The sequence below is a fragment of the Cricetulus griseus genome, chromosome 3 (assembly GCF_003668045.3).
Source record: "Cricetulus griseus strain 17A/GY chromosome 3, alternate assembly CriGri-PICRH-1.0, whole genome shotgun sequence".
Lineage (NCBI taxonomy): Eukaryota > Metazoa > Chordata > Mammalia > Rodentia > Cricetidae > Cricetulus > Cricetulus griseus.
The window spans coordinates 214,759,384-214,786,982 of NC_048596.1; the positions used below are offsets into that span (position 1 = coordinate 214,759,384).

A 27,599-nucleotide genomic window follows, 5' to 3' on the forward strand; every position below is an offset into this window, starting at 1 on the left:
TCGCCGGTGGATCACTCTATGCCACCCGGGTGCTTGGGTCCCGGGACAGGCCCACGACAGGCCACTGCGTGCAGAGCTGGGCCGAGGGCAAGGCCCCGGCCTCTTTTTACATCGTCACTGGCCCGAAGTTCTCCCGCTCCTAGGAGCATCCTCAGGCCCAGGAGGGAGCAGCGGGGGTGGGGACCAGGGGCAAAATGGTGAGACAGCCCTGAGGCCACGGAGACGAGCGGGCAGCAGAGCGGTGAGCGCGCGGGGCCCCGAGAGGGGAGGGCGCGCGCCAGCAGAGTGCGGAAGCGCCTCGCCGCGCACCCGGCCTCGCCCTGCGGCCTCAGGTCCCGACTCCCCACTCTGCCCTTCGGCCGCGCTCAGGCCTGGGAGCCGGCGGGGCCGGACTAAGCCAGGCCTCGCTCTCCTTCCTCTTGGGTTCTGCGGCCGGGCCTCCCACGCAGGCCGCGAGGGGTCTCGGCAGGAGTCACCACTCGAACTTCCCCGCGGCGCGCCTGGCTAGGGCGCGGCCACGACGCCGGTCAGGCCTCCGCCGACCCAGCCCGGAACCCAGCGGCCAGGCCGCAGCCTGGGCGCAGCCAAGAACCGCCCCGCGGCGGCTAGGCTGGGCTGGCCCGGCCGGTCTCCTCCCCCGACGCTCCCGAGCTGCGGGGAGAGTGGGGAAGGGCTCCGGACCCCTTTGCCAGGACTGTGAGAGAACCCTACGAGGTCCCCCAGCAGCCAGCTCCTTCAGACCCCCGACGCACACCGGGTCTCACAGGAGAGGACGGGACACAGTAGCTTATTTAGGGAGAAGGCGGAGGAGAGAGCATGCACCTCACTGCGCATGTGCGAGGCTCCAAATTTTTTTTTTTTTTTAAACTTTTGCGGTTCAGAGTAGTCCCAAGCCAAAATGTCTTGTGCAGTGATTATTTCAGAAACTAATTGGCCGTGTGCGCTGACTTCTGAAAGTCACTGCAAAAGTACAGAAAAGGTTTGCGAGGTTTCTGAAACCTTTGAAGTGAAAATAGCGTCACTTGTTTATCGACTCAAGTCCGTTCCTCTAACAGAAATGGTCAGAGCGGATAGTGAACCCCGCTGAAAGGTAGAGTGAATTCAAGGACCCCATAGCACTACATCTCATTCCTACAGAGAACATACTTGCGGTATCATTACTGTTTCAGAAGTAGCGTGACTATTCTAAACTGAATTATTTAAATTTACTTCCTATCCCACCATTAACCCATATTTAATTTTATAGTGAAGAGCAACGTTCTCATGCAAACAACGTAAGGATAGTTCACATAAAGAAAATATGATTACCTTTCCCATTGATGAGAAAAATGTAGTCTTAACTGCAAAGGAATACTTTCTGCTGGAAGTCTGTTCTGGTGAAACAATATGGAATTGCTTACCGTTTTAGTTATAAAGCAAGGATAAAGTTCTTGAGAGTTTCCAAATAATTTTAGCATCTTTATGGACATATCCCAAAGAGAAACAGCTGATGAAATCTTGGCAAAATCAAGGATGTGTGATGCCCAAAGTGGAAAGACTTCTTGTAACACAACTGGGTTTTAAAAAGTAAATAAATGTGGTGCTCCTGTAAAATGAACGCAGGGCAAAAAACTCCAGAAGGGTGGCAAGTATCTGGCATCACTTATCTTTCTGGGAAAGGGTCTCCCCAGAACCCATTGCAGACCAAGAGAGCAAAGTAAACTGCTCTAGTTGCTCTAGTATTTAACCTTAAGTTAAAAGGACTACATGTACTATGTTAAAGTTCATGAAAATATATTTTCCTAAGCCTAGATTAAAGGTTGCTTAAATTGTCCAGTGTAAAGTTACATTAGTGTAATGGATTTCCAAAAAGAAAAAAAAAGTGTTCTCCCAAGTGGTGGAGCCATGCTAAAAAATGAGTTCTTTGATCAGAATGATCATTTGGTAAAACCAAGCAGGTTCCATTGAATCTGGTAGCCCCTTTCTCCTCAGGGGGAAAAATGAGTTCGAAGAAAACCCAAGTGAAAATACTTTAAGAAAATTGTCATGAGTCGTATATAGAAACAGCTGGTAAACACATTTTCTCAAACTTGCCCTGACTGAGTTTTTCAGCTACAATGGGGAACAAACTGTAATGAATCATGTTCAAAGCAAAAATCATTTCCATGAGCTAATTACTGATAACACTAATTTGTGTGATTCCGGAGCACCTCAAAGTATTTATCACCTCATCTTCCCATTGTGATACATCCCTGGACATTTGTGAAGTGTGCTTGCTGAACATAGGAGCTTTGTTAAAGCTGGAAAGATGTCAAAATCTGAGTGGTAAGAGTCTATAGAAATGTAACTGCTCCAGGTTTTTTTTTTTTTTTTTTTTTGAGTCGTTTGTTGGTGCATTATGGAAATGGCATGGTTTGTCAGACCTAATTCCTTGGTTTTTTTGAGTCCTCATACAAGTTCTACAGCCTTAAGGGTGTAGCCTCAAGAGCAACAATGTTCCAGGTTTCAGTTTAAATAAAATAATAAAATCCATCATTATTCAAGTCAAAAGCAAGAATTCACAAGATATGAATGCACTTTGATCTTATCATTCAGTTAACTGAAAGACCCAGTTGTAATGAAAAAGGGAGATAATCTCTTTAACTTGGCCCAAAGCAAGTTGTTGGCACTTTCCTTTCTTGAAAGAAGGTAAAAAGGAACTTTTCAATACAGCCTTGCCTTCCTGTTTTTAAGGTGATGGTGAGAGTGGTTGGATAAAATACAGATTTAGGCTGCCTTTAAGAACCAAGGAAGACTACATTTCTTTTTTGAAGTACACTATCTTAATGAACTTGACATTTTGCAAGGTTTGAATGTGAACTCCTTTTAATAACATCTTTATGAGTCATTTTAATATATTTTATATAAGACAAAGACATTGCAAGCATTTATTACTATAATTTAACGTTTATTACGTAGGCATTTCAAAGTGCTCTGTCTTAGATTTACAATATCCAGTACCAGAGCCCTTTGCATATTCTCAATAAATTGTACCGGGAGTTGGTGAGTGCCCTATGTAACTTAAAAGTATGAAAAGTGATTTTAAAATCCTACTCATGGCCACTTAAGCAAAATTTCAGACATTTTGGGCAAGAAAGGAACAATGTTACAAATTCTTATGTACAAAGTATTTCAGAATCCAGAAACATCTGTCAGGTGTTTTAAAATACAACCCACCACATTTGAGATATAATTAAGTTGAAATATGTGTAGATGAGGGTGTCTGGTTAATGCCACTAACTGGGAAAGATACTGAACGTTTCATTGAGTCCACTAAACATACCTAAGATTGTGCTCTAATAGTAAGTCTTTTGGTTTCTACTAACGGTAGTTGATTTCCTCTGCAAATCCGACAAATATTTGTTGAGTTATAGAAAGGATTCTGGAGCACACAAAGATAAATAAGGAAGCTTGTACCTCCCATGAGCTCTGAACTTAGAAATGTCAGCTCATTTGCGACTTGGGGTGAAATTTCAATCCACAAAACCACTCTGCTCAAATATAATATATACTTAAGGCCAAGACAAGTATTAAGACCCAAAGACATTTGGCAATGTACATCTATATAATAGTAGTTAAATAAAACTACTTAGCAGCACTTTAAAGACCTCTCCTTAGTAATTAATACTTGTGTGAAACACTTGAGATTGTTTTCAAAAGCTGGCGTCTTCGAAACACCCCCTCAGCGCGCGAACACACACACACACACACACACACACACACACACACACACACACTCACACAAGTTCACGGGGTGGGGAGCATGACACCTTGTCAATTACTTTATGTAGCTCCTCGGTCTACACTGACTAAAGCTGCTGTGGGTGGGTCGTCAGATGAAATCGGTGGAGGTGAGGTGCTCTATCCACTTAATAAATAACAGGAACTAAGACCTGCCTGCGGTATTTGAGTCAACGCAAGTGATTAAATATTCGTGGTATATAAAGAAGGAAAACCAGAGGTGTGTTTTTGCCTGTGGGAAAGCCAAGATCAAATGTAGTGAGCTCGGCTTTGTGTCAGTGTTGCTAAGAAAGGTAGTGACCATCTTGTCGCTTTCTTTGACACCATCCTTGTTCCCATTAACTGGCCCTTGAAAAGGGATTTTGACTTAAGTCAAAGAAGAGGGCACCTATGGCTTGTGTTCAGGAAAACGCCCCGCAACTCGAAGAAGGTGTGGGTTCCGCCCTGCGCCGCAGAGTGCTCCGGCAGTTGCCCCTATTGTCTGCCATGGGGGCAGGGCGAAGCCCCCGCACTCTGGCTTTTGAATATAGCCGTAGATACTGGAGGAGGAGGTCGCGGGTCGGGGAGAGAGCTGTCACCGAAGGCCACCCCCATATTCAAATGCTCAGTCCCGAGGCGTCCGAGGAGGCGGCGGTCCCCGCAGCAGCGGCGACGGTCGGGGTTGCGAATCGCCGTCGTGTGGTTGCTACTGGCAACCGAGCCTCTGCCGAGCGCGCAGCCCGCAGCCGCCGCAGGAAGGTGACTTAGGGAAGCGGCTACGGCGCGGCTGGTGCTCAGTCCTGGCCGCCCACAGGACGGTCGCCCCCGTCAGCTCCCCGAGGCCCTCCGCCCCCCACCCGGACCGCAGCTATGCTCGCCCAGGAGCGGGAGGGAGGGAGGCCTCTGCGCTCGGCGGCGGCGGCGGCGCTGCCCCGCAAGCGTCAAAATCCTGGCGCCCTCCGTGAAAGCAACATGGCAGCCCAGCCTCGAAGCCCGGCGGCCTCTGAACGCCGGCGAATCGCCGAGCCCGCCCCGGGTGTCCCCGCGTTCAGTTGGTGGCTGCCTGCGCCCAAACCCCGCCAGGCCCCTGGTGGCGCGAGAGTCGGCCTTTGTTCTCCACTCGGGCGGCCGACTCTCGCCGCGGGGGTCCGAATGGCGACCTCGAGACGCCGCCACGGGGGGTGGAGGTGGGGGATCCGAGGCTGCACCTAGGGGATGTGACCCCGCTCTCGTCTCCCCGGGTCGCCACTCGTCGGATCGTCTCTTTCCCTTCGGGCCTGGGTTCCCATCACCCCTTCTCACACCTTGGAGGTGTGAGGCGGGAGCCCGGGGAGGGGAAATGGCAGGGACCGCGACCCGTTCCTCACGGATGGAGAAATAAGATCTTCCGCACTGGGCAGAGGAGGACAGCTGGGCTCCACCCGCTGCCACACCAGCAGCTCCTGGATACAAAGGTTCCCCCCCCCCCAGGCCAGGCAGGGCGATGCGTTGGTCAGAGATGAGGAAAGCCAGGGGGAGAATTTGCATTCGCTAAAACGGAGGGGAGCGTGGATTTTATTTTTAAGACCAGAGCCACGTGGGCTAGCCAGCTGTGACGTTTCACTCGGCGTGCTACCCAACTACCGAAATCCCTCACCAAATGGCGGTTCCTCCAGCCTGCTGCACCGACAGGGGATTGGCCAGCCCGCGTCGCCCGTGGCAGGCCACTTTCACTTCTCAGCGGTCCGAGAAGCGCTTGCGCCTTCGCGTCCCCGCGTCCCCGGCCCCACTACCCATTTAGGGGAGGGGGATCCCCTTGGGCGATCCCCTGCCCGGAGCCTGAGGTCGCCTGCCTCTCTCCCCTTGGCTCTGCACTAGCCTGCCCTCCCATGCGGGGGGGGGGGGCGAGAGAGAGAGGAGAGAGAGAGAGAGAGAGAGAGAGAGAGAGAGAGAGAGAGAGAGAGAGAGAGAGAGAAGAGAGAGAGAGAGAGAGAGAGAGAGAGAGAGAGAGGAGAGAGAGAGAGAGAGAGAGAGAGAGAGAGAGAGAGAGAGAGAGAGATTGCCACGCTCGCAGCGAGCCAGCTGTCCTGCTCCCTCCCCGTCACCTGCGGGCATCTCGCAGCTTGGCGTTTGGTAGCAACTTGTCTGCAAAACCCATCCAACAAAACCCAGACTCCAAGCTCTGAGGACACCTCGTTGGTGAAGGAGAAAGGGCTTTGGCACTGAAGCGAGCGGAGGAGGCGACAAAGAGGCGATTATCATGCAAACTCGGGTTAAAGACCGGGTCCACGCGGGACTCGGATCTGCGACTCAGCCTCGCGCCTCGGTGGCCGCGCGGTCCCGGGGCGTGGACGGCTTCAGAGTCAAGGAGCCCTGTCCGGAGGCTGCAGACCTGCAGTGGCCGCCTCTCGCCCCCGAGCTCCGGTTCTGCAAGCCTGCAGAGTCCATCGGCCTCCCGAGTCCGGTGGGGCCTGACAATCTCGCTTTCAAATTTGGCGGGAGCCTCGTCCGCGGAGCGGAGGGCGGCGCGAGGCGAGCGGCGCACGCGCAAAATGGCCTCCCGGTTCCTCGCGGCCTGTGCTCGCGCGGGGAGAGGCGGAGCGCGCGGCGCGGCTTGGCCCTGGAGCGCGGGGTGCTGCTCCGAGATAAAGCTAAGAGGAGGCACGGAGGAACGCTGTCCCTCCAACCTGCGCCTGCCGGGGAAGGCAGCTCTGCCGTCCGTCCGAGCGACGTTATTTCCTCGGGCACCCAGCTCCTTCCCACCCCGCACTGGAAACTTTTTCTTTTTAAACAGGTGCGACAATGGGGACAACCACCCCGGTCCCCGGCTTTATTTTCTGCAACCGTTTGCCTAGTTTGGAGTGTCTTTCCTGGTTTCTGGGTTTTAGACGGGAGACTCTCCATCTGCAGCATCTGCGTTTCTTTCCCCAGAGGTCGACGCCTTTCCCTCTGGTCATAGCCCATAGCTTTCTGTCGCTCCTGTCAGCTTGGGTTCTAGCTGATTTGGGACAGACTTGGAGATCTTCCAACCCGCCTCAACCTTGAAATCACGTATATTTTGAAGTTGGGGTTTTATGACGGCCCAAAATTAATACCAAGCAGGAAAGGATATTTTTATTGACGTGTAGGTGATCAAGGAACACCAGCTTTTTTTTTTTTTAAGTTCTTCTGATAGTCTCTGGAAGTAGAATTTTTATGGCAAGGGTCAGAGAAGATGTAATTTAACTCGTTTTTATTGAGTGCTTTACTATTTATTCAAAGGGCTAAATGAGATTTCGGGATGAGTTTTCCACTTAAACGTTTTCAGAAACGCCATAAGGACCCTGGAATGACAAATGACTTCTGATGTCGTCGTCTTGGTGAAGGCAGCTATAATGAAGTTCTTCGTGTGACAAAGACCTCCAGAAATTACACACTAAGAAAAAGAAACTGATGCAAATAAAGGAAATCCGTTTCAGGAACCAAAAGAAAAAAAACGTTTTAAAAATTAACTGCGGAAACAGGAAACACTAGACTGTGTAAACATTTTTCTGAGACTTTCATAATCAAAGCTGGGTGATCTTGAGATTTGCAGGGCGATTCTGTGGTTCAAGGACTTCACAGGACTACTTCTCAAGTCATGTTTACTAGAGGCTGGAATGTGTGATAAAGTCTTACTCTTCTTTATAGAATCCGGTCCTGTGGTCCCATTTGAGTTCACAGGATATTTTCTGGAGGAGGGTTATTTCGGGAGTCGGGATTTTTTGGACTAGTTTTGGAAATATCCACCTGTTGTACTGTTCATTTTATATAGGAAGAGACTTCCTTAAGAGCTATATATGTAACTCAAGAACTACAGGGGAATCCGTACCACAGTCCACCAGGTGTCTTAAAGGAATATGCAATTTTTAAGAAAGGTTTTGTGTGGTGTTAGAAGATTTACAGATCTGACATGATGGAAGTCCAGTTATTTTAAATGCAATTTGATTAAAAGCCTTTTATTCTTTCAATCTCTTGTATAAGCACTATCAGGACTCTTGTTATTATTCCTGGTGCAATGGGAGGAAAGATACATCAACTCTTTAGAATACCACCAGAAAAGCAAAACAACTTCCCTCATCCCAGGATGCTGAGTTGCTGGTACAGTGTGCTTCTGAATCCTATTGCATCTAAAAGCTATAAACTATGTTTAAAAAAAAAAGATCATAATCTTCATTTCTTGCTGATCGGTACAGGTAGCATTTCATATGGATAAAGGCATCAGAAAAAAAAAAAAACTTGTTTTTGATAGGCCCACACAAACATTACAGTGTAATTAAAGACAGGAAAAGATGGAGGAAAGGTGCTACCAGTTTGCCCTTGTATTTTACTTCTGGAGAACTTACCATCTGAACACACGCATATGGAAATGAAGCAATGTGCTTAACTAGTTAAGTCAACTGAAGGGCAACCTTTTTCTACTCAGTGCAATTAACGGCCGGCAATTTAGGAGGTAAAAAGTACTTGTAAAGTGTTATGCATGTGTAAAGCAAGATAGATCACTATTTACACAACAAGCAGCAGGGGCCCCATTTCTCTTTCTACCTTTAAGCTAAATATCTGTGGGATCAATTTAGGCATTTTCTGTAGACCTCTTGGTTTTAGCCTTGTATCCTAGGATTCTAAAATCCATTTAGGAGTAAAAGTCAAACCTTAAAGTCAACTTCTCCTGTACCCTCAATTTGGTAAATTACAAAGTCAGGAGATTTGATAGATTTCACTTTCTTAAGGTGAAGGTTTTTAAAGTGGTAACGTGGGAAAGGTTTTAAATCTCAATGGTAAGAGCAATAATGAGTAGTCATTTAAGAAGCAAACCATAGTTCATCTTTCTGTTGTTTTATTAAAAGACAATTTTTGACTGAAATATCTTTTAAGCTTAAGCAATTTTCAAATTGAGTAAGGGTAAAAAGCCTCTTCCCAGATACAATAAATGGAAATGTTTTCAAGTATGGTGACACACTGCTGAGTAAGCCTTAAGTGCCTCTGACATTTTTAGAAGTAAGTCCATCATAGAGGGTGAGATGTCTTCTGTCCCAGATAACACCGTGAAAACCTTAAGAAAAGCCTAGAAAAATGAGTTAAATTCACCAAAAATTGGCAAACATTGTTAACTTTTGCTTCAAAGATTGTAAATAAACAGATACATCTTTCATTGGGCTTTCAAGCAATATACAACAAAGCATTTACTTAGCAACACCATTTGAAGATAACAATGTATTCTCCTTAGGTTTTAGCTCTTGTAATCCACTACAGGGTTCCCAAAACTTATGCACATTGTGCTTTTCACTGCAAATTTTTCATTAAAGATCATAGCTATTTTCTAAATGAATATCCTTTTATTGAATTTTTCCAATTAAAAATGAAATTTAATTTTACATCTATAATTAGAAACAACACACAATAGGACTGTACAAATTTAGGTCAAAATAAAAATATATGTATTTTGTGGCTTCATAAAACATCATTTACTGAATCTTTAAAGAAAGCAGAAGTAACAGCAATATATGTAAAAGTAATGATTTAATGGCTATAAGCAAGACAAAGAAATAGAATTGTGCTTCTTTCCCAGACTGGAGACAATGAAATGCTTAGCTACAATTTCCCATACAAACATGAAACAATATTCATATAGAGTAAACATCCTCACAAACGATAGATGATGAACACACACTAAGTTCGACCAGAGCAAAGCAGAACTGGTGGGGTCATTCATATTTGAAAGTCAACATGTTTGCTCTGTTTAAAAATACCTGTAGAAACTCATAATAAATTGCTTCTGTTTCCTGACATTACAGAAAAGGCAGATACCTTTAACTATGAAAACAACTCTTAAATTTGAAATTATTATTACGCCACATATACTAAAATAATTGTAGATAAAATGCTTTCCTTCAGCTGGTTGACTTAAAAATCTATTTTAGAATTCCAGTGATAAATAGTATTTAAAAACACATTCTATTTTAAACAATGGAAAGTTAAAACATTATTTCCAATTACCTTGGTTAAATTTTTTCTATACTGCAACATTAATTTTGAAAGTATTATTGAAGAAAAGCCAGAACTATGATAATCTGCCATTTGCTTCTAAGTGGAAAAGAATTTGAAACTAGTCATCAGCATTAAAATAAATTGTGTGCTGGTGGTAAGTAAGTCTCAACGTAGGGTGCACTGTGGGTATCTGCAAAGGTCGAACCAGTTTGGAGAATTTTAACAACTGCTTCTGAATGCATGAAACACAATATTTTTATAGTATTTATAAATATATCATACAATACTGTTTCCTGTTTGTCATATACCAATATGGCATTGTACAACAAGCATAATGCCATCTGATTCTTACAAAAGCGAATCATTTAAACAAGTCAGTAAAATAAAGGGTAGTACCCGCTTTTAGGCATACAGATTGTAAAACTGAAGTTTCCTTTGATCATTTTGCGTAGCAACAGAGAAGTAAAAATCAAACAGGAATTAAAATGGCTAAATATGCAAGAAATTGTTATTCACAGTGACATGGCTACATAGAATGCATTATTCTATGCTTATTCTTTCCATTTGTTGAATTTCAAGATAAAAAGCACTTGTTTTCTACAGGTTCACAAAACAGCATAATAACAAGAACAATCAAAGAGAATGTAATGTAGGCATTAGTTGAGATTAACAAACTATGGCCCAATGTTTCTACCCACTGCAGAACATTTCCAAATCCAAACAATGGCTACAGAAACCATTTCACATCTTTCCTAACCCAGAAAAAACATCTTGCCTGCCTCCTCAGAATCCAATTCTATACAGAAACAATCTTTGCTTTCAATTAACATCCATATGATGTGTCACATCTAGTCCATCTTTTATGGCCAAATTTAATGTCACTACAAAAGAAAGCAAACTGGACGATAGTCACATGTATTAGCATCTATAAAGCTGTAATGGATGAAGGTATCTAAATCAGGGGTTGAAAAATCTTTTCCTTAACAGTCTCAGGACTCAACCGGATGAAGTTGCTGATGACCCATTTATTGATGATTTTCGAGGTCTACTGGCAAAGGAAGATTGGTGGTTACCACTGGGGCTGCTGCTGGTTCCATTCATAGTACTGGAGATGTGAGGGAACTGTGGGTGAGGAGACTGCACTGGAGTACTGGGGCTGGGCAAACAAGAAGAGGTGGAGGGAACACCTCCTGCTGGGCTGTTGGCCTTGTCACTCCCAGAGTCACTTTCCAGTTCTCCAGCATTTGTCAGTCCATCTCTCTGGTGACTGATCTTCATTCTTTTACAAGTTGGCCGAACTCTGTATTTCAAAGGAAGTGGGCCATTCTATAAAGTTAAAAGGTAAAAGAAAAATCACTCTCAAATCTTTATATGCATTTGGCCAACATAAGCTAAGGGTAGAGAGCTACTTACTCTTCTCCAGGTATAAATGTAGGCAATGTCCATTAGTGTATAGTAATCCTTTAAAGGTTCCTCTTCATACATGACATCAATCTATTGAAGTATATTTCATGTATTTAGTGATAAAAAGACAAACTTGTTTGTTTCTGTCATCTAAATATAATCCAAAATGCTTTTAAAAGCTTCTTCACCAGTTATTTTAAGAGATATCTTAAACTTAGCCACCAAATTTAAGATTTCTTTATATTGCATTTTAAGGTCCAGAATGAAAATTTAAAAACAATTTTTAAAACTATATATAAAATGCATGAAGTAGGTACCTGGAAAGTATTAGGTATGTCCATTTTACTCCTGAGAAACTTCCTCAAGTGCATCACAGTCATTGCTGCTGGGCATCGTAAGTATCTTTTATCATTCACCTAGAAGCACATTTTTAAAACTAATTTTTTCCCAATTCTTAATTGCCTAGACATGATAAAAGGTACTAATATTCACACCAAAATGCAACAAAACTCTCAACTAGCTATATTTTGAATTTACTATTAAAAATACTACATCAACAAATTCCCAACACCATTTGGCCATTTAACAGCATCATATGACTATCATAAAGGACAGCATAAAATGAAGAACCCAAAGTCCCCTGGTGTTTTGTAATGTGGACATACCTCCTCTTTTGACTTCTCTTTGTTTACCTTCCGATCAGATCTAAGAGACAGACAATGACTGGTGAGACAAAGTATCTAATAACCACATTACCATAAAACACATTTCCTGGAGAACTTACCTGTTCTGATCAAAGAACTCAATAGATAAGCTTATTATCTCGTCGTCAGTTATAATTCGCTTATCCTCATCAGCAACCTCTCCTCTGTCTTCATTAGAACCATTGGCAGCTATAAAGACATTTTGAAATTTGATTTTAAAAACTGAGTATTTTGTATGTAAGAGGATAGAAAGGATAATTTTGAGTAGACACAATTACTAAATAGATTTTCTTTCTCCCCAAAATAGATTTTTGTCCCACAAAAGTTTACCATCAGCTGAAGGATGAGCTGCATAAAAATCCCTCCTCCTTTTCATTTCATCTGAAAGATGTAAGAAGGGGAAATACAGAAATTTGGTACAACAGGTAAAACAACAATTTTTAAAAATTCATTTAATCAAGGTACTTACTTTTGAAAAGCCCTGGAACTAACTTGTATACAATGTCTTGAAGAGTTTTATCTGACCTGAAAAAGAGTAAGAATCAATTAATACAGCAAAACTAGAAATGTTAAGTTTTTGGTATTTTTGGTGTGGTTATTTTATTAATTGTGATACAGTGTAAAGGATTGAAAAAGAAACAGTGAAGTAGTAGTTTTTCAAATCAGCTGATCCTTTATAGTCAATTAGTTCTTCGCCTACAATGAGTCAAGGGAAGTGGGCCTTTCATGTAACTAAATTCACTAATAAGAATACAGAAAAGACTATGGAAGCATTGAAAAATTATTCTTGTCTGTCATTAAGTCAATAATTCAGTTTTAAAGGACAAAAAAGACACCTTAAGAAACTAGAATAATACTGAGCTTTGTCTAAATAAACATAGTTATCATTAAGATGGCAAGAAATTAAAGTTCTATCCCCTATAAAGCATATATATATCAGGTTAAGACTCAAGACTTCAAAGCAAAAACAGGGATGCCTTCCCTGCTTGTGAATTATGCAATACCAACAACAATTACCACCAAGAAATGTCAGCATTTCCCTACCTTATATTCAGTAGTGGTCTAGTTTTGTGAACTTGGACATCACAGATAGGACAATACTTGCTGGTCTCCAAGTAACGTACAATACATGTTTTACAAACTATAAAGAGGAACATTAAAAGTTTTTGTAAGTTTAGAAAAATAGAGGTTCAAGCATCAATAGTATCAGAACTGAAAATTCAAGGATGGGAAATGACAAAGGTATTTCCCCAAATTAAAAAGTGAAACCAATTAATACCCTGAACACTACATACTGCCTAACTGTAACAAAATCAGTAAAAAATCACTACATGTAAAAGAAAGTAAATCCCACAGCTGTGGGATGTGGGAATGTTGCTAGGTCTAACAGCTAGGATGAGCTGTGAACTATAAAGACACAAGAAGGGTAATGTATACTTACAGGAATGTAGACATTCTATTATGGTAGTGGCATCAATGAAGTACCCTCCACAAAGTACACACATGAGGTGGGGATTTAGCTCAGTGATCTTGATTCTGGTTGTTCGATGCATTTCTGCTTGATAAAAGTTCCTGCAAGACACAAAAATATTGGCTGTAATCCAAAGAAAGAGAATCAAGATTATCTCCACAACTCTTAAGTAACTGTATACCCTGATGAAACACTGGGTAGTTCATAAAACTCGTTTAACACTATACAGCTGGACTCTCCAAACGTTTTCCACAGAAGGAATTTACTAATGAGATCAGAATAACCTCCACTGAAATGGTGTAAAAGGATCCAACTAAATTTACTCCTGGCCTCTCAGGTCATTCCGGGAGTGAGATGAAAAGGTCTGAATTGGGGGCTGGGAGCTGAGTGGATTCAGGTCTCTCTTCTTCCATCTGTCCTCCAACTCCTCAAACACCATGCAACTCTTCGGACATCATGCAGTCTCCGAAAATATTTACCAGCCACTAGGGCTTGATCTAAGTCTCCGAATTTACTGTGGAATTTCCTGCAGGTCCTCCGGTCAAAAACTTCGGGATTCTTTAGACGGCAACCAAAACCTGGCAGGGCTCGGGGCCCCACAAAGAGAAAGCACTCGGTGCAGGCTCCTGTATCCTTGGCATTTCCGGACTGGGTGCCGAGGACAGAAACACCTCGAGGGCCTCCGTTGAGGCCTGGGAGCCACGGACACGGGCGGGATGGTGAGGGGCGGATCCTGAGGTGCCCCAGGCTAGGTCTTGCTCCGGATTCGGAACTTGCCTCTGTTGGGGTTTCCATAGCAACTTACACTTACACTTGGCATCCGGCCACCGCTGCAACTCTGCGAGGAGCTGGCCAAGCCGAGCCTCTGCGGGCGTGCGGGGTGGCAGGCGCGGGGGAGGGGTGGGGCGGGGCGTAGGGTGCGGATCTTCGGGTGACCGCCACCGCAGTCCCAGCCCCAAAGAGTACACAGGCCATTCCAGACTCTCCCGGTCGCTTCCACGTCCACTGAGAGGGAAAAGCTACTTTCTTATCTTGCCTGTTTCTGTCTGTCCTGTTAGCAATCGCTTGGTCAGAAATTTCACTTAGAGATCTTTTTGAGAATTGCCAACTGTGCACTTAACCTCAACCCAGCAAGGCTCGAGTTGCAGCGACGTTTATTGAACTGAATTTTTAAGGCTACCTTCTCTAGCAAGTCCTCCAGTAGATTAGATTAGCCATGCAAAGTTTTTGAAAGGACTAAATATTGAAGTCTGTTTTACAAGAGGAGAAGGAGGGGCAAACTTTCATTTGAATAAACTACACTGCAGGCAAAAAAGAAAAGAAAAGAAAAGAAAAAAGCTACTTTAGTGTGTAGGATAGTGTCAAAATGTAAAAAGCCATGTGACCAGCCCATTCCCAAAGCTAAATGCAGGGTAAAGATTGGGGAGGGAGGGGGCAAATGTAATTTTCTCGCCTAACTTCCATACAATACTCACTAGATGAAATGGTACCTTTGGAACTGTCAGCAACACCACACCAGAAAGTAATCAGGAAGTCAATTACCTACCACCTAGTGTACTGCTGTGGGATGTAGCTTCAATTACTACCTTTTCATCCATTAGACTTCTAACCAAGGCTGACCTTCTACACCTGACTGAACTACATTCTCAAAGGTGTCCTTAATGGGAATCTAGGAACTTGCATTTGTAATAATAAAGGGGGCTTTAATTTTAAGGAGATTTTAATACAGTCGAGGGAAATAACAACTAGCATACCCCAACGGCAAGAAGTAAGAGCTGCTAGTACTAAAAGATGGCCCAAATGGATGTGGCTCAGTGGCAGCCAGTGACTTCAACCAGAGAACATCTTTGGATTGATTGCGTGTTAAGAATATTGTCAACAAATTGCATTAATCTGAGTAGAGTAGTAGAGGGGCTGTAGATGGAATCATGTGTCTGAAGAGGAGCAAGATCCAAATTCAACCATACTTAGTGATCAAGGACCACCTTGTCTGATGCTTAAAGGGAACTCTCCTGGTGAAACCACAGGATCTTTCCTAGAAAGATGGTCAGTGAGCTTGACACTCTGCCTAGCAAAGAAACCATATCCTACTCACATCACCCATCATGAAGTTCACAAAGGGCTCTGCCTTCTCCCCACTGTATTATAGAAGGCACATTCTATGACATAAGTGCAAATACCAACTCAAAGAGGACTCAAGCCTCAACAGAAGGTGATCACCAGTTATCTTTGAACATTTCAGTCCCATGGACTTGACTAAAGCCTCTCAAATTCACCTCAAACTGGAATTCACACAACTCTCCTACCTTAGTTGAAAATAATTTGGCCCCTTTAAGCATTCATAATGCTAATTATCATTTTGTAATTTACACAAACAGCAATTCTTCATCATTTTATCCTATTGGATAGTACTATCAACCTAATAAATACTTTCTGAAATGCTTGGTAAAACCTAAGAAACAATCTCTTGCACCACAGAAACTACTTGTACCAGTAAAATACAACAAGCATACAACGTTGAAAATACTCAATAGTTAAAACATGCCTTTATAGCTTACTCAGTTGGGAGCTGTCAGTTTTTAGTTGGAGGCCTAACACCAGTAAGGTCAAAATGATGGAAAACAGAAGCAAGCTCTTATGTTAACAATCAGCTTGACGACTGCAACCTAAGAAATGCAAATGAACTCCATAATCCCACTTGGGCTCTCTGCTCAAATGCTAGGATGGGTAAAGTTGGGGGTGACTTGACTCATGGGGAGAACTTGCCTATCTGGACACTTACCATATATCCAAGAGCTCAGTAGTAGAGCATTAATGGACTTATCAAATACATCTAAAAGCTTACTTGAGTTACAAAAGTTTGTATGTAACTATATTTGAGTGTCTACACATGCATATACAATCTTTAATACAGCTTTAAAGATATTATTACGAGTATAATTTGCCTTGGTAGGTTATGTCAAATACTACACTTTCATAGGAGATATAAAGAAATAATCTGGGTAAAAAAAATAATTTTACTTAGGAAAAACAAATCAACCTCTGAAAGATTCTCCTTAGCCTGTCACTAGTCTATTTAAGACCTAAATGTTACTATATAGTGTCATAACTTGGTTACACTCATGCCGTCAACAATTTACATCCTTTAGTATCAGGTCTTTACTACGTTTTACAACGTGTTTCCAGAGGTGTGTGTGGGGGAGGGATTCCTACAAAAATAGGTTGAGCTAACATCATACATCTGCATTTGGGTAAATATGCCCGGAATTTTGCCTACTTTAAGGGAAGGGGTTAACGCTCAATTCTCTTTCAGATATTGAACCGTGACCACTAAGCCCACTAAATCCTTTTATTGCAATTGGGAATGATCAAAGTCTCTCTCCTTGTTTATTTCCAATTATTAACTGTAAAGCTCTGGGGAAAAGATCATGCTCCAGCGCTGTCAAATCCAAACGACTACGTAAACATAAGCAATCAATGCGTTAGTACTCCTTCCCCAAAGCATCCCCCTTACTACATGCCCTATGCTGACATTTAGCGAAATCTATAAAACGCAGTGGACCTAAGTCACGAGTCTCTGCGCATCCCACAGAATAGGGGAAAGTTGTAGTGTCTTCGAAGGAAAAGAAGAAAAAGGGGGGAAAGGAGTAGACAGAGAAAGAGAGCCTTCAGCAAGGCTAACGACCAGCCACCGTCTTCACGCCAAAACAAAGCTCTAAATTTGGAATGCCCACCTCCTGGAGAGCTCGCCCCAAGCACGTATAGAACCCCTGCCCACGACTCCCAACAAATACCACCTTGAAAACTTTACCCTTTCCAACACAAATGCACAAGACCTTGGAAACAACTGGGAACCGCCATCTTACCAGCCATCCAATTTCACACAAGTGTCCCTCCAACTTAAGTTAATAACATTTTTGTCCGGGCTCCCCGCAGCCTAACACCCACCTCATCGGGATCGCTGCCCTCCATAGTACCCGTCCCTATAAAATGGGGGCGTTCCCTGGAGGTTCAAAGACCTCCAGAGCCCTTTCTTCGGGAGAGGAGGGAAGCCACTGGACCCAGGCAGCGCCCGATCTCAGGATCCCGTCCCCATTTCAGCAAAGTCTACCTCTCAACAAAGGGCGCAGCGGCCGCGGGAGCCGCGCAGGCTGAAGACACAAGTGCCGCTCTCGGGGACCATGTGCGGCGCGAGGGTGCCGGGGGGCGCTCGGGGGAGCGGGCAACTAAAACGTGGGGCGGCGCGGCGCGGCCGGGCGCGGGCGGCGGCTGGAGCGGCTGGAGCGCGGCCGGGCGGCGCTGGTGCGGGCTGCGGGGCGTCCGGCGCCGCGGGAGGTGGCGGGCGCGCGCGGGCGCGGGGCGCGGGCCGGTTGCCCACGCTGTCAGCTCCGCCGCCCCCCCACGCCGCCCCGACCCCCACCAGTCCCCGGCCACGGCCCGCCGGCGCCTCGCCTCCTACGTACCCGGAAAGAGCGGCCGGCGCGAGGCGATCGGAGCGGGCGGAAAAGACAATGAAAGTTAAAAGTCGTTCAGCAGAAAATGAATGCGAGCCAAGCGGCCATCTTGGAGCAAGCTGCCGCCGCCGCTGTCAATGGGCACCGAGCGCCGCCGAGAGCAGCCGCGGCCGCCGCGCTCGGCTCATGCCGCTCCCCCGCCGGCCTCCTGGTCGCGCGCTGCGGCCTCCTCCTCCCGCGCGGCCTCCTCCGCCTCCGCGCGGCCTCCGCCGCCGCCTCCTCAGGGCCTCTCCTCCTCCTCGGCGTAGCCGCCGCCTCCCGGCCGCGCTCGGGGGAGGGCGCGCGGAGGGGCCGAGCCGTATTATTCTGCGGGGCTGGGAGGTGTTGCTAAGCCGGCGCGGGGCTCCCTCGCCAACCTCCCCATTGTCTCGCCCGGTCTCTGCCTTTAATACTACGATTATTATTTCAGACTCGCGTGGGGGAGGCGGGGGGCGCCGAGTGTGCGTGCGGGCGGGGAGGCGGGGAGGGAGGAAGGATGAGGAGGGGAGGGGAGGGTGGAAAAAAATGCACCGCTGAAGGCAGAGTGGAAACTGACACCGGCTCCAAAATGGCTCGGAGTCCGCCCGCCCCCTCCCCCCGCCCCGCCGGGTCACGTGCTCCCCTCATTCCTTAAGGGCGGCCTGGGAATTAGTGTCGGTGTAGTCGGGCCCGTGGCCGCCCCCTCCCCTGCGCGCCGCGCGCCCAGCCCCCTCCCCTCGCTGCGCGCCGCGGCCGCGGTGGCGGCGGCATTTCTCCACAGCGCCACACGCCGCCCTCTCGGCGCGGCCCGCTCGGCCCCGCACGCCGCCCCGCCCCGCCCCCACCATGTCTCCCGCTCGCGCACACACGTCCGCGGGGCCCGCCGCCGGGGGCGCCCGGCCGCTGCCCCCGCCGAACCTGCGCCGAGCCAGGCCCGCGGAAACAACAGCGGCCGCCCCGCCCGCTGGCGGCCGGGAAGAGGCGCGCGCGGGTAGCAGCCGGGCTGGCTCCGCGCGCAGGGTCGGGCGGGCGGGCGAGCGGCGGGGCGGGCGGCGCGGGCGCAGGTAACGGGCCATTCCGGCCGGGAGCGCGGCTCCCCGCACACCTTTCCTGTGGCGCTAAACCCGGGTGATGCAGGCGTCCGAGCCAGCGCCGCTGGGATCTGCTTTGCACACACACAGTCGTCATTCACACACAAACTCCAAACAGAATACCGCCCTTCATGTGGGAACACCACCTTATTTATTCAGGGTACGATACTTTGATAGGGCTTGAAAACGCTCCAAAAGAAGGAATGTATAGTGAATACTGAAAATTCAAATGCTTAAGAGTTTCCCTCTTAACCATTTCACATGTGTAAAAAAAGTGTCAAAAATTGATGGGTGGCATAAATTCGAGAGGGAGCTCTTTTTCTCCTGAAAATGACATCCAACTCGCACGGTCCTGCAGGAGGCAAAGCGCGTCTGGTTTTCCTCTAGGCTCGTGGGGTCCCAAGTTACAACTGAGTTGCTCTTTCCAGGCTTTTTGAGGCATCCTTAAGTTTTCCCACCAAGTCCTAAAAAGATGTACAACTCATGTCACAATTTTGGGATACAAGTAAAGAAGCACCCAACTTGAAGGCAGTTGCAAGAAACAACGTCGGAAGAACTCCTAACGAGTCCAAAACTAAAGGGGATTTTAACCGTTGGCAAATCATTATCAAAGAAGCGCTTCCCCTACAGGATCTTGTCTTCGAATCAGCTATTCAAGTTCTAATTAAAAGGCAATATCTAAATCAAGTCTCAACTTCTCTAGGAAAGGTTATAATTCACACATCTTCTAACTTTTTAAAGTTTCATAAATATTTACACTGAAATGACTGCAGATGTTTTTGGAACACTCACTTTCATCCAAATTTTCAGGGATGATCTTCATTTTATTTAATTGGTAAGAAATAAATTCGTTGCCAAATCCATCAATCAACAAAATTTTCAATTTCTTCAGTTTTACATTGACAATATAAACAGTATTAGGAACTTATGTGACTTTCCCTTTACAGAGTAACACTACTGCTTAAAAATACAACTTTGGAAGATTAATTTGTGAAAGGCATTTTTAAATCCTTGCTCTCACTTTTGCTCAGTTTTACTGAATCAGATGTATGATAAATTGAAGGAAACTGAGCACAACATTTCAGAAGTATGTTTTAATCAGAGAAAACAGCAAGTGCAGGCTACTGGAAATAGTAATGATCTTACTTTTGAAAGTGAAGTCTATGTTAAATTTCTGCTTCTATTCTCCCTTTGCCATTAAATCCTGAACCAACCTTCATTATCTGATGATAGACAGATTACAATTCTCAAACAGAAAGAAGCATATTCAAAGACCCTAGTACTGTACCTGTAACTGTTCCATGTTGCAGCTAAAACTAATCTCTGGGTAGGACTGGGAATCACTGTTCTATGGAAGAAAAAAAAATGCTGCTTATTTGAATCAAAGAAATGAGAATTTTGTTACACATTTCATTTTTAGTCAAGAATCTATACATACCTCTACATTTAAGGTCACCAAATATCCAGGTTGGTACATCTTATGAAGTTGATTAGTCTAAAACAACACAAAACACCAGTCTTTAACCTAAAAAAAAAAAATTCCCTAAACCCCTCTAAGTCTGTTAAACTTTACCTTTATCTGATATTCCAAGCGCCAAGACACATCAGTTATATGAGGGAGAGATCTGCCTATACTGAAAGACAATGATAGTTTTGTAATACCTACAGAAAAACTTTCAGTATCTACTAAATGATGTCTCTCTTCAACTCACTTCACTCCACTCTGAACTTTAAAGTACTATTGAACTTCATCTTCAGGTTCAAAAGAGTAAAAGCATCCTAAGATTATGTCAAGCTCTATCTTTAAAAACATCAGCTTAACTTCAATTGTTCCACATGCCCTTTGGCCCTTTTATTTTGGGTCAGGATCCCAGGTTTTTTGGTCCTGTTTTGTTTCACACCAGCAAGCTCCATTCATTACCCACAAGTGAAAAGTGCCCCAGCTTGACACCTAATACAGTACCTACCTTCCCAGTAGGATTTCAAGAGAATTCTTATTATTCTGGGAAAGGGGGAAAAAAGAAAGAAAGAAAGAAAACACATTTTTGCAAACAGACTAAGGGAAAAGGGGACTAATTGTTAATTTAAAAGTTTAAAGTAAGTAACCTGATACTCTGTACAAAATATTTCTATCCGATCTTGGTCAAATTTACAGTCTTCTAGGTAGGTGCTGTAGGAGGGGAGGGTAAACAAAGGTTTAGTCTCTATCTTTAAAAACTGAAATTACAATCACAAAGATACCACTTACAAATAAATGGGCGTTTAAATAAAGCCTGTACCTTAGAGTAGATCTGTCAACTCGGTGCTTTCCTGCCTCCAGGATGTAAGTTGCAGCTGCTGCATGACAATGCTTTAAAACCACTGGGTCGATATGTTTCAAGCCAGGGTGATCTAAAATAAATTAATTGCTAATTATTACAAATTCTTTAGACCCCTGTTCCTAAGAGGGATATTTTGGCTTGAGTAAAACTTCCTTTCAAAAAAGATAAAAAAATGCAAGTGCAAATGAATGAGATGAACAAGGTCAACTGCAAAACAATAAAGAGAATACATCAATAATCTACTGTCAATCTCTTTTCAATTACCTTCTTTTATTTTTGTCTTAATAATTTTTAAGAATACCAGGCTTCAAAGAAAAGGGGGCAGTGGTTACTTGGATGGGCTGAAAGCAAAGGAGAAACTGAAGACAAATAGTTTACACAGTGTAAATTTCAAAATGAACAACTTTCAAAAAATTACATTTTAGAATAATTGGCTCCTTGGACATAATTACATCAAGGAAGCTTGACGGGAGGGACACACATTCGAAGATACAATAGAAATTTCAAAATCGCACTAGTTTACTTACACACACACACACACACACACACACACACACACACACACACACCCCGCTCCGAGATTAGCCCAGGTGGTGGTTACTATTTTTTGCTTGAAGAACAGCTTCCACTTTCATACTTTTTGTTCGAGTGTCAATGAAACCCGGGGCAAGGGGGTGGGGTTAGGAAGACACCGACACAACCAAAGGTCTGAATTGTGTTGATATTTTTAAGGCAATTATCTAGAAGTGATTTGTCTTCAAGTACGCTCTTAATCCATAATGACAACTGCATTCTGTGACCAGACAGACATTCAAAACTGCCTCTCTTCCTGGTAACCGCTGCAGAACAAAACACTATGCGCCCTACTTAAAGGTTCTGGGAGAAGAACCTGGATTTAACACACGAAACGTCAGTGTTGGAGTGATCACAGGATCCGAAGGTGTTCTCTAGGGTGGAAAATGTCAATGCTATTTGACCCAGCCGAAATAGACCCTTTTCAATCCCCTCTAGTCCAGTCGAGGGAGCTTGAATCACAGGACCTCCCCAGTTGAAGTCCAAGTGTCAAAACAGCCGCAGCCTACGAGAAGGCTGAAAACCCCACACATTTAGGCCACAAACAAGACTTGAACGCGGCTTTACAAAGGAACAAAGAGACTGGCAGGAAAACCAGGCCAAGAGCGTGGAGCTGGCCGCGTGCAGGTGCCCTGCAGGGGCAGAACGGCGCTCAGGGCCCGCTCGGGTCCCCACACTCGGGGCCGAGCGCTGGGCGAAGCCGGGGGACTTGCCCCGGCCGGGGCTGTGCCGACGGCGCCGGGCTGGCGGCTCTGCCGGGCGCCCCTCCACCCAGGCCACGGCGGCGGGCGAGCCGCTTACCTAGCGCGGCCTCGTCCGCCCGGGCGTCCAGCAGGCTCTGGAAAGCCGCCCGGAGGAGAAGCGCGAAGGCGTTGGAGTCAAAGGAGCCGGGATCCGCCAGCCTCTGGAAGCCTCTCTGCACATACTCGGAGAGCTCCATTGTGAGCGCGCCGTGACCTTCGACATGAGCACCACGTGACTCGCGACGCGCGCCCAGCTGATCGGTCGCGCGCGCCCGCCGCAGGGAGGCTCGGGGAGGCTCGGCGATGGCTCGGGACGGTTCGGGGAGGTTCGGGCGGCGGCTCGGGGGGGTTCGGGAGGGTTCGGGCGAAGCTCGGGCGGCGGCTGGGCCTCTCGGCCTCCGCCGCCCTGCGGGCCTTGTGCGCGGCGCGCCGGCCTTTCCTACTCCCTTGGAGCAGCTGGGCTCGGCCTCGGCGACCGCGGACGCCCATTGGATGCGCTTGGTGCTCACCTGGGACCGCACCCGCTCTGTCCCCACGGGGCCCGGTGCCCGGAGGCGCGGGAATCCCTCCGCCGCCAGTGAAGCGAGAAGCTGGGCTTCGGGACAGCGGGAGACTGAGTGCGTGTGTTAACTCGCCAGCCTTATCCGCAGCGCTGCCCTTTTGTGAGGCTGTAGACAGCTAAACATAACAATTTTACCTCGTCTTTGTCACTTCAGGAATACGGCAATAGATTTCTGCGTTATGTTCACGGAGACACACGCAGAAAGAGCGGCGGGTGTGCGCGCTCCGTACTTAACAATTGGGAGATTAATAAATTATTCATGAACATATTTGACAGGATTATTAAAATTTTTATATGCTACTGCAAATAAATACCTTTCGAAAGCACTCTGTCATATAAATTCTGTGCTTCTAAACTCATTACGTCCGTGGCTTTAATTACTCAATAGTCTTCATAAGTATATATGAGATGTTATCTTAGTAAAGTACGGTTAGGAACCGCAAGACCTTTAGTAGAAATGAATTGCTTTTTCAGATACCCATAACTTCAAAGACAAATCCTGTATAAAGTTTAACTCCCCCCTCTTTTTTTTTTTTTTATCTTGTTACTACGAAGTTGGTTTAGGAGAACAAGAAAACCGCGAAGATACATTAAGCATTTTTTTTTTTTTTATCAAGACAGTTTGAAAACTAAAAAAGTTCCAGTTCTTGAAGGATGGAGGAAAGGGCCATGGAACAAGAAACGTGTTTTACTCTTCGGGAGAGATAATATGTAAAGTCAGGTTCAACATGAGAGACACTCTTGTTTGCCCTAATTTTGGAGACTATTTGTGGGGGAGAGGTTGATATTAATGAATAAAGTCAATATGCCACGTCGCACCGACGTGTGGACAGGACCCCACTTCACGGAACAGGACACGAATGGAATGTTTTTGAATGGAATGTTGAATAGCGCTGCTCAGCCTAGCTTTGAAAAGCACGTGCAGTCCCTTCTCTAGGTAAGAACACAGCAGCAGGAAAGGCTTAGAAGACTCCTTAGGGTTTTTATTAAACAAGTACCTATTAATTATGCTCTTTTTTTTCTTCCCACTTCTCTTATTTCTTTTTCTGCACCCCCATAAAACGCCAGTTAAAGCATTTCAAGCTAACTTTATTTTACAGGGCAGAACCATCTACATATTAATGTTAACATCAAAACATTGTTTATTATATATTTTATGACCACTGAGTGTTATCACTCAAATAGAATTTGAGTTGATAGCACTGGTCACACTTTAGTATCAAAAGTGGAAAGATTAATGTGTGAGCATGGGCTTTTAAAATACTCTTTTAAAAAAGAATAGTAAACAAGTGGTACTGAGTTTATGGGCATAAAAGTTAGGAAATTCACAATGGTTGTTTTCCCCTATAGTCCACACATTACTCTCTTGCCCGTGTGTCAGTTCTTCTAAGATATGTGTCTCTTCTGTCCAAATATATTCATGTGTTAGGCCCAAATAATGGGTACATTTCCAACTCTCACAAAAAAATAAACCATAATGTTTTCTCATACTAAAAACTGGATTTTCTTATTATAGGTAAATTTCTTTTTATTCCCTTTGGTGAAGGCACAGGATTAAATATTTTATTTAACAAACACACATGCCTTTGACAAGCCTGTTGCAATGTATAGAAACATGATCGTTAAAAGTCATGCTGTAGACTTCCTTGGCCAGAGTCATGAAATCTATGCATTTTTATATTGTTAGAAAATCTGAATAACATTATGAAAGTGAGCAAATAAGTACTTAACATTTTTGCCCCCATGGTGAAAACAGCCTTGAAACTTCCATTAAACTTTGCAAATTTTTACAGACTCAAAGCCAATAGACTGTATCTGACCTCAAAGGGAGTTTTAAAAGAATAGTTTTGGAGAGGTGAAAACAACAGAATTTAAACATCTTCATGTCAACATTGTGGCTTGCTTCTATTGTTACAAATATTGAAGTACCAGGTACTGTTAAAGTTGTTTTACTTTTTAAGAACCTAGAAGTTATATCAAGAACTACAAAGCATCACTTTAAACAATGTTTTAGAGTCTCAGAATACATTGTATCCTTTGAACAGGCTGTTTAACAGCTTAATGTTGGCCACTGCACTGCTATTACATTGACAACTGACCAGGGCTTTAATTTGATCTCTGTGGTCAGCCTTCCCCAAAGGCCTGATTGCTGTACGTTTGTTAGTTTTATGAATTAAAAAACAGTTTTTAGGTAAACAAGTACTTTTGCTGTACTGGTTCTCACAGAGCATCATGGCAACATTCAAAGTGGACCTACCATGTCCACAAGCCATTCAGTTTCCAGGTGTTCCACATCTCAGCCACAGCAGGGACTGTCTGACAGTGTCTTTTCGCTTGGCTTCTATGTATATTCTCAGGCCTCAGAAATTCGAATTGTGATCAGATCCATTAATTCCAGCAAAAATACAAACAAATAGGCCTATGCCAGGTAATATGATTGCCTGTAGCAATAATTTTTAAAGTTTATATTTTGAGAGCATGCTTTTTACATATTAAAATTTAAAGTATAAATAGCCTCATTTATTTTAATCAAGGGAATTTAGCTTTCCACGGCAAATCAAAACAAAACGAGAAAAGGGAAAGGAATGTTTTTATAGATTAAAACTCAGATAACATGATTCTGTCCTTGCTTGTAAACTACAAGAGTTAACTATATTCACTTATCAAACCTTACATTTGGCAAGAAAATTACATATAGAAGGGATGTTTTGAATTAAATGCATTATAAGCACTAAAAAGACTATGTTAAAAGTACTTTAAACTCACTTAAAATAAGCATTTACATAAACATTTAAAAGAGAAGAGAATTAAATTTTAAGAGGGACTCAGCAACAGAACACTTGTTGAGTGCATGCAAGGCCCTAGTTTCAACAATCCCTAATACAGCTAAAAACAAACCCACAAAAATGCAAAGGACTTCTAAAGAGCTTGGCAAAGAAAGGTCTAGAGAAAAGGTTTGTTCATTTTCAGAAGAGATGTGAGATTTATTAATGAGCATGCTTTGGTGGCATGTAGAATTCACCAGTGGAAGCCCTGGGACATAGAGCTTGCCTTTCCTGGGAACCACACATTTGACCCCCACAGTCATCAGGGAAGAGCTTGTCAACCATATCTTCAAATTCATCTACATGCTGAAGCCCCACTTCGTTGAGATGTGGATCTTCTGGTGTCCAGGAAACTGGAATTTGTCTCTATGAAGACCCTCCATCACAAGTCCACAGGTCCATAGTCTACAGCTTCATGAAGATGTACTTGATGACCTCGACAACATACCCAAGGTGCTTTAGAGCAACCCATAGAAGCAACAGGTTATATACATTATCAAGGAGACTGCTGTTAGCAGCAGATAAAAGGTTTATAATGTTTCGAAATACATATACAATTTAAAATAATACTGGTTTGGAACTTAACATTTTAGTTAACATTGTTAATGAATACGTTACTTTCAATAAAATGCATATTCTATTTCTCCTTTCAAAATAAAACATAGACTTGAAACAATTTTATAAACAATTCAGCCAAAAAATTAATTTCTAAAAAAAAAGTTAGTAGTTCCACTTTCTTACAATTTTGCATGGATAGAATTTTTCTGAACAACCTTTGCATCATTATCCTAGCTTCAAAATAATTTTTTTTGACTGATGAGAAAGCAAGTACCACGATAACAGATACAACTTTCCTACTGTTTCTTCCCATGCACTCATTTTTTTCTCTTTGTTTCATTAATTAATTAATGTTTAAAATATAATATTGTGATTTTTTCAAATGTTCTATTCTAAATTAGAATTGTTTTCTTTGTGCTCCTGGGGATTTATCCAGGGGCATGTGCTTGCTAAGTAAGCACAGTCCCAAACCCAGGCTGGAAGCCTCTGTGCAAGCATTTTCAGTGCAAGCATTTTCTGTGCAAACATTTTCAGTGCAAGCATTTTCATCTGTATTTTAAGGAAGGGGACTGGGTTGAGGCAAACTTTAGAAATTCTTTTCCTTTTCTTTTTTCTTCTCCTGTCCGGAGCTGAGGTTCAACCTGAGGGCCTTGCAGGCTAGGAAAGTACTCTGAGCTACATCCCCCGGCCCATAAAATATTTTTAATGTAATAAAATACCAAGAAAATATTGTTAACTGTTAACAGGGTGAAACGGGGAATTGTATTATATAGTCAATTTAGTCCATGAAATTAGAAACTTGGACCTCTATTACCAGTATTTATATAATTACTCAACTCCATAGGCTGTGTGTGTGTGTGTGTGTGTGTGTGTGTGTGTGTGTGTGTGTGTGTGTGTGCATGTGCTGGTAGAAATAGTTCTTTATTATTTGGAGTACCTTAAAACCATCATACAATAACAATTTAAATTTTATTTACAGTTCCCTATAAAATACAGGTCAAGAAAGATAATAATATGGATGGCTGGAAACATTGTGTGGGGGGGATCCCAGACACTCTGAATTTTCATGAACTTTTCTTTGCTTTTTAAAAACAGTGATGTATTCTTATTTTTACTTATTTACTTATTTTTATGAGACAAGGTTTCTCTGTG

At 44.1% G+C, this 27,599-nt stretch overlaps 2 protein-coding genes and 1 pseudogene across 6 annotated transcripts; all 3 read right to left on the bottom strand.

Annotated features, from left to right (window-relative positions):
* Window positions 1–10,719: 10,719 nt before the first annotated feature.
* On the bottom strand, window positions 10,720–17,929 carry LOC100754672 (polycomb complex protein BMI-1). Of its 5 annotated transcripts, none has more exons than XM_027405302.2 (10): window positions 17,766–17,929; window positions 13,273–13,403; window positions 12,876–12,972; window positions 12,301–12,356; window positions 12,162–12,212; window positions 11,912–12,020; window positions 11,793–11,832; window positions 11,445–11,543; window positions 11,137–11,217; window positions 10,720–11,049 (listed from the first exon to the last, which is right to left on the bottom strand). In XM_027405302.2, the coding sequence occupies exons 2-10, from the start codon at window positions 13,382–13,384 to the stop codon at window positions 10,720–10,722; spliced, it is 975 nt and encodes a 324-aa protein (XP_027261103.1). In that variant the 5' UTR covers window positions 13,385–13,403; window positions 17,766–17,929. The 5 variants fall into 5 exon arrangements, with proteins under 5 accessions (XP_027261103.1, XP_027261105.1, XP_027261106.1 ...); XM_027405304.2 differs by lacking the exon at window positions 17,766–17,929 and adding an exon at window positions 17,414–17,533; XM_027405305.2 differs by lacking the exon at window positions 17,766–17,929 and adding an exon at window positions 14,108–14,132.
* Window positions 17,930–18,993: 1,064 nt separating this feature from the next.
* Window positions 18,994–22,749, bottom strand: LOC100754672 (polycomb complex protein BMI-1). Its single transcript, XM_027405307.2, has 8 exons — window positions 22,561–22,749; window positions 21,145–21,256; window positions 20,972–21,035; window positions 20,833–20,867; window positions 20,439–20,499; window positions 20,304–20,360; window positions 20,154–20,213; window positions 18,994–19,329 (listed from the first exon to the last, which is right to left on the bottom strand). Exons 1-8 carry the CDS (start codon window positions 22,697–22,699, stop codon window positions 19,270–19,272), a joined length of 588 nt encoding a protein of 195 aa, XP_027261108.1. The 5' UTR covers window positions 22,700–22,749; the 3' UTR covers window positions 18,994–19,269.
* Window positions 22,750–26,329: 3,580 nt separating this feature from the next.
* LOC113834654 lies at window positions 26,330–26,423 on the bottom strand (annotated as a pseudogene).
* Between the last annotated feature and the right edge of the window lie 1,176 nt (window positions 26,424–27,599).